General features: G+C 42.7%; 2 protein-coding genes across 2 annotated transcripts; one reads left to right on the plus strand and one right to left on the minus strand.

The window, feature by feature from the left end:
• The first annotated feature begins 704 nt into the window (after positions 1-704).
• On the plus strand, positions 705-3,258 carry LOC129857423 (uncharacterized). The gene is made up of 2 exons (XM_055925655.1): positions 705-1,414; positions 1,795-3,258. The coding sequence occupies exons 1-2, from the start codon at positions 1,119-1,121 to the stop codon at positions 2,693-2,695; spliced, it is 1,197 nt and encodes a 398-aa protein (XP_055781630.1). The 5' UTR covers positions 705-1,118; the 3' UTR covers positions 2,696-3,258.
• LOC129857424 (transcription factor Adf-1-like) lies at positions 3,154-5,517 on the minus strand. The gene is made up of 3 exons (XM_055925656.1): positions 5,279-5,517; positions 4,255-4,962; positions 3,154-3,873 (listed from the first exon to the last, which is right to left on the minus strand). The coding sequence occupies exons 1-3, from the start codon at positions 5,406-5,408 to the stop codon at positions 3,857-3,859; spliced, it is 855 nt and encodes a 284-aa protein (XP_055781631.1). The 5' UTR covers positions 5,409-5,517; the 3' UTR covers positions 3,154-3,856.
• Positions 5,518-6,000: the final 483 nt, after the last annotated feature.

Raw genomic sequence — 6,000 nt, forward strand, 5'->3', positions numbered from 1 at the left:
TCACCGGGCAAAATGTCAGTCGTATTAAAATTACGAGTTTAAGGCAGGCTAAAATTAATATAGGCATACCCCACGAAATACAGGCTATTCTGCACGGGCTAAAATGTTTTATTTTTTATGTTCCGTTTAGGCAATGCGTTGTCAAACTATTCATCATTTATTCAAGATTTCGATTAGCTACCAAATGGTTTCGGCATGGAATGATATCTCCCCAATATTGGATTCCGTAATTGATTAATCTAGCAGGCTGGTGGGTTTTTTCAGGCTTTCTGGGAGCCCCAGGCTATACCATTATTGATACACCCTAATTTAGCATAAGATTATTCATTGCAATTCTGACTGGCACCCAAGTTCATAGACAATTTTTTAAATGAAAGACACCCTAGACGTATTATTTTATGACCTCGGTTTATCATGCGAAGCCCAAAAAAATAAACCTGTTTAGGCTATTCGATGGAGACCGAGACATCGGCTGTGAAAATGTCTAAACTTCGATAAAATTTAGTAGGCTAGAATAGGCTACTCTAGATGGCATTATCAAAGACTATGGTAACTTTGTATGGGGTTAGTTTTCACCTTTCCTCTGTGACAGTATTATCGGAGAAAAAGTCTCGGGCTTCTGCGTGCAACATATCTACAAAGTCCAGGGGGCGCCCCGTGCCTCTGAGTGGCTACCCCGTCGCCCGTACCTAACGCTTCGAACACACCGACTGCGTTTTTGCGTTTCGATACACCAGAAGTACATTCATTTCCAATGGAACGCTGCATTTGCCTTGCAGCATTGCGTTGCAGAGGCAGTTGCAGTGCGTTCTGTGTGGTGCATACGTTCGATAAATCGAACGTATGCATCAAATTGTATGAGTGGACTTGACAGAAAGTAGCAAAAGTAGATTTTTATTTTTGCACACATTCAGTACAAATTTGGGATTACATAAAAACAGTTTGATTGCATCATTTCTTTACATTTTTTATTTATTTATTTGCCAAGTATATTATTTATTCGATGACATCCTCAAATTAATTGTGAGAGCCTATAATATAATTTCCCTCCAAAATGCAGTTTTGGAGCGAAATGCAATAATAAATAGTCAAGATAGGCAGAGTAGGCTCTTTCAACAATGAGACCAACGTTGAGGAAGGTGGTCTTGATCGCGCTGTTGGGCCGGGACCAGCCCCGCCGAAAGCGCAGGTCTGTGTGGGTTCAGAGATGGTTAAAGTCCCGAAAGCAGGCAGGGGAGTTCCACCGTCTAATTCAAGAGCTTCGACTGTTTGGAGAGGAATTCCGAAGTTACTTTCGTCTGGACCGAAGCCAGTTCGATCACCTACTCCAGATGGTTGGAGCCAGGATCGCCCGGATGGATACCAACTACCGGGAGTCCATCAGCCCAGTTGAACGCCTGGCGATTTGTCTCCGGTAAGCTACATTCTAGTAAATTTTTAAAGCCTTTGGTACCATAATTGATTGATATTTGATACAGTGTTTTTATGTGCAACCTAGCTAGCTAAAGAGCTCTAGTTAATAGTCCCTATTTGACATCAGATGTACTTTTACAGAATGTTCATTGGGACTATAACTTTTCCCAAAGTTGGTTTATAATCCTTTTTTAATTATGCAATGTTACCAAATGAAAAGAAAGGTGCCTTCTGCCCTGATGAAGGCATTGTTAATGGTGGTTGATGAGTATTACATTATAATTAGTATAGCATAATAAACAGTAATGAGGTAGCTATATGAGTAGATATAATATGTGGGTGGAATTCAAGTTACACACAATATTTATCATTATATTTTAGATTCTTGGCGACAGGGGACTCCTACAGGACCATAGGATTCAGCTTCCGAGTTGGACGGTCCACGGTGGCAGGCATTGTCCCCTCTGTGGCACAAGCCATTTGGGACTGTCTGGTTGGTGAATACATGCCTGTCCCCAAGGAGGAAGACTGGAGGGCCATCGCTGCCGAGTTCCTGGAGAGGTGGAATTTCCCCAACTGTCTTGGCTCCATTGACGGGAAACATGTAGTAATCCAGGCTCCACCCTGCTCATGCTCGCAATTCTACAACTACAAGGGTACATATTCAGTTGTACTCTTGGCTGTAGTAGATGCCATCTACTGTTTCCGTGTTGTCGATGTTGGTGCTTACGGCAAGGGAAGTGATGGCGGGACCCTCCGGGACTCTGCCTTTGGCCAGGCACTTCAGGATGGCACCCTGGATATTCCACCACCTGCATCACTCCCTGGGGCTGAAGACCTGGGACCTGTTCCCCACATCTTCGTCGGCGATGAGGCCTTCCCTTTAAGACCCAACCTCATGAGGCCCTACGCTGGACGCCAGCTGCCATTGCCAAAGCCTGTAAGGATCTTTAACAAACGACTGTCCAGGGCAAGGTTAGTTGTTGAATGCGCCTTTGGGATTCTGGCAGCCCGATGGAGAATGTATCGGAGAGTGCTTGGTCTCAGCCCCTCAAATGTCGATGCCTGCGTGAAGGCCACATGTGTTCTCCACAACTACCTGCGGAGGTCATTCCAGGAGCCGCTCCGGATGGAGATGGGCACGCCAAATGGTCACCTTCCTGATGTCACCAGGGCAGGTGCCAACAACGCCCCCAGACAGGCACTCCAGGTGAGGGAGAAGCTGACCACCTACTTCTCATCGCCAGCAGGTGAAGTCCCATGGCAGTATGCCGTGGAGTGAAACTGCTCTTTTAAAAGCCCCCTAACATAAAGGTTATTTTAAGAACCATCCACCGTTGTCCATAAAATTGCATTTTTCCCCCAGATTATTTTATGTCTCATTGTCTCTCTTCATTTGGAAGCTATATTTAAGTGACATTTGGGAGTAAAGACCACACCTTAATAACCCCTTCCCTCTCCCATTAACGTCAGTATTATACACACCTGGCATGGTACATCAGGTGAGCGGGAGCACTAATTAAGGTTATACGACATACAGTTAGTATGATAACAAAGGGAAAGGGTAACCTAGGGTCCATACAAATAGTACAGTTTACCACCATGTTCACTGGCCTGACAAAATACAGGTGAAAAAAAAGCTAAATAGGAAGAGAATGTGTTTTTACTTTCATCTTGTCTTAGATCTGCAGGTGTAGGGAAGAAATAAGCAGATTAAGTCTAAATTAGATATGAAACAACTGACTATGAAAACATTATAATTTAATAAGTATTCAAGTACAGGAAAGAACATGACAGGTATGTGTGTTGTAAAAATGTTTTAAAAAATTAAACTATTGAAAGAGGTGTGTATGTGCGTGTAAAAAATAAATAAAATGAATGTGTAGCCTGTAATCTGTAAGGGAACAACAAGAGCATGTATTTTTGGCACAAATGCAGACCATTAAAGGGACTACTCATAAAGCCTAGACGTAGTAGGGGAACTTCAGACATGGCCATAAAGAGAGAGAGGGCAGGGCACTGGAGATCTGACGTATGAAGAGGTGTGTGTGTGTGTGTGTTTCTGCAAAAAAGGAAATAATATGTAGCCATAACACGGCTAAACAAATGGCCCCTGGACCTCATGGACCAGTCGATGGAACATAACTTCACAAAAAGTTTCAACACCCTGGTTTTCAAGTGGCTTTAAAGGAAATAAATATATTGACCTTTAGTCTCGTAAGACACCAAGAGCATCTGTGAAAACTCCGTATGAGTTTCAATTCAGAAATCTATGTAACACTAATAATGAATGCTATCCTAAGAATTTATAAACAAATGACTTTATGAATTGACTGAATTTAAACAGAACTGACGTGTGTGAAAAGAAAGGTACAATGAGGGAGGTCAAAACAACAACCAGACAACTCCTCTCCTCTTCCTGTCCTTCCTGTGAGCTGGCCGGCTAAATTGACTCCATTTCTGAAAGGGAAGAGAAAAACAACACATACAAGCTTAACATAATATGACACCATAAAAGGTGAGATTTATGTTAACTAAATACTGCTTGTGTAGTTAGTGGCATAAATATAGGAACAGTGTGGTAAAGTTTTTAATACTTGCTGTTTACTCATGGAATTTGTATTTCAGATCAAAAGATAATTATGACAGGGAAACATTTAGACAGCAACCTGTTTGGGGATAGTTTCTAACCCAGAAACAACAGCTATACATTTGCCTCATATTAATACTTTGATCTGAAATACCAATTAACCTACATGAGTATACTCTAAAAATGACCTACTTTACTTCACTGTCGCACACTTATGACACTACCTGTGATGTGGAGAAAAAAAAACGTACCATTGAACTCGGCTTGGAAAAGCAGCTGATACATTTGAACCTTGACTGCTGCTTTTCTTTGCTGAGGCAGCCTCTTCAGGGTTGGCACCAGGCTCATGGCAAAGAGGGTCTCTTCATCCTCCTTCCTGTGAGCATCAGGTTGGGCTGCATCCCTCTCCACGGCTTGGAGGAGCCTCTGCTGAAATGAATTGAGTGGATCTGGGGGCTGGTACCTCCGATGACGCCTGGTGTGACGTTGTTCCTCTTCGTTTCTCTCTCCGTTTGTCTCCACGGCCACATCCTGTTCAACAAGGTCCTCAGTGGTCACTTCCGTGAGGTTCATAATAATCTCAGGCGGTCCTAGATCCAGAGGTGCTTCCTCCATTTCATCATCTTCCATGGCTGCACCGGTGGTGGTCATACTCGTGGATGATGTTGTAGAGGGTCTCACTACACCGGTGGAGGTGATGGTCGCACTTGTAGGTGACGTTGAGGGTCTTGATGCACCAGTGGCGACAACACTTGTGGATGACGTAAGGGGTCTGGCTTTAAAATTGCCACTCGTTGCCCTAGGCACAATAAATGGATCCAGAAAAGACAGAATGTGGCAGAAGCGCCAAGGCTGCTGGCCTGAAGCTGCTGACCCAGACCTCTTCTTCTCTTTCTCTGCCCTTCTCTCTCTCTGATACCTGTCCCTGAGTCCTCTCCACTTCCTCCTACAGTCTTCTTCTACATAGACATGAACATGATAAGCCAAACCATTACCATAGTTATCAGATAGCTATCATGGACATGTCACCTACTGTACACATAGACACACACGGTTATTTGACCCAATTAACAGGGGTACAGTAGTATCTACTATTTCCATGACTATTTATCTAGCATTCACACTCTTTCAAACATGAACATTTGGTAAAGTTATCAGGGGTAGTAACTAGCATAATTTATTTGACTATTTCTTTCACACACACCTCATTGGCTAGGTTAGCAAGCTAGGTTAGCTAGCTAGCCACATCTAGCACAAGCTCACTACTAAACTGACCTGGCAATCCTACTATCGTGGACACTTGTCTCCAAGCAGCATTTTTTGTGTTTATGTCCCTGTAGCTGTCAGCAGTTGTGTCAAAAAGACACGGTTTTGAGGATACTGCGAAAATGATTCTCTCCTCCATGTGTCCAACCGCATGCGACCATTTGCAAAAGGTACCTGCATCAGTATAGTTGCCTAGTTGCGCAAAATGTTATGCAGCAGTGATGCAATGACGCAGCCGGTGTGTTCGAAGCGTTAATCCGCTACTGATTTTGTATTAGTCTAAAAATAAATCTCTTTGCCAAAATTCGTCATCTCTCCCATGTCTTATTCGACTAGTATTTTTGAAAGTGTATGGATAATAATTCAGCTATAGTGTTCTGAAATGTTTATTGCTTGCCAACATTTTACTCCCTCCTATATGTTTAATATAACATACCAGAACATACATATATTCATTATTCATTTCGGTTGCCTATCCTGACGTGAAGTTTGTTCTGTAGAAAGTATTTGACTCTAGCCACCAAATTAAGGAAATTTGAAGGGGGTTTCTGGGATGGGGGATATTGTTTGATCCTTATATGAAGAGTTATTGAACTTGATTGACATTTGAGAAACATTTCCTCCTGGTGTTTCAAATGTACATGGGCATAATAGGCCTATTCATATTAGCCCAAAAATTAAGCTGTATTTCATATAGAAAAGCAGTTCTAAAGGGCTCTTCTACAGGGGCA

The sequence above is a fragment of the Salvelinus fontinalis genome, chromosome 6 (genome assembly GCF_029448725.1).
Source record: "Salvelinus fontinalis isolate EN_2023a chromosome 6, ASM2944872v1, whole genome shotgun sequence".
In the NCBI taxonomy this organism is placed as follows: Eukaryota; Metazoa; Chordata; class Actinopteri; order Salmoniformes; family Salmonidae; genus Salvelinus; species Salvelinus fontinalis.

Bases quoted from the DNA above. Each gene is read 5' to 3' on its own strand.
- LOC129857424 (XM_055925656.1), bottom strand. From the start codon at position 5,408: ATGGAGGAGAGAATCATTTTCGCAGTATCCTCAAAACCGTGTCTTTTT. The intron at 4,963-5,278 runs GTCAGTTTAGTA...ATGTCTATGTAG, and splicing joins CACGATAGTAGGATTGCCAG to AAGAAGACTGTAGGAGGAAG.
- LOC129857423 (XM_055925655.1), top strand. From the start codon at position 1,119: ATGAGACCAACGTTGAGGAAGGTGGTCTTGATCGCGCTGTTGGGCCGG. The intron at 1,415-1,794 runs GTAAGCTACATT...ATTATATTTTAG, and splicing joins CGCCTGGCGATTTGTCTCCG to ATTCTTGGCGACAGGGGACT.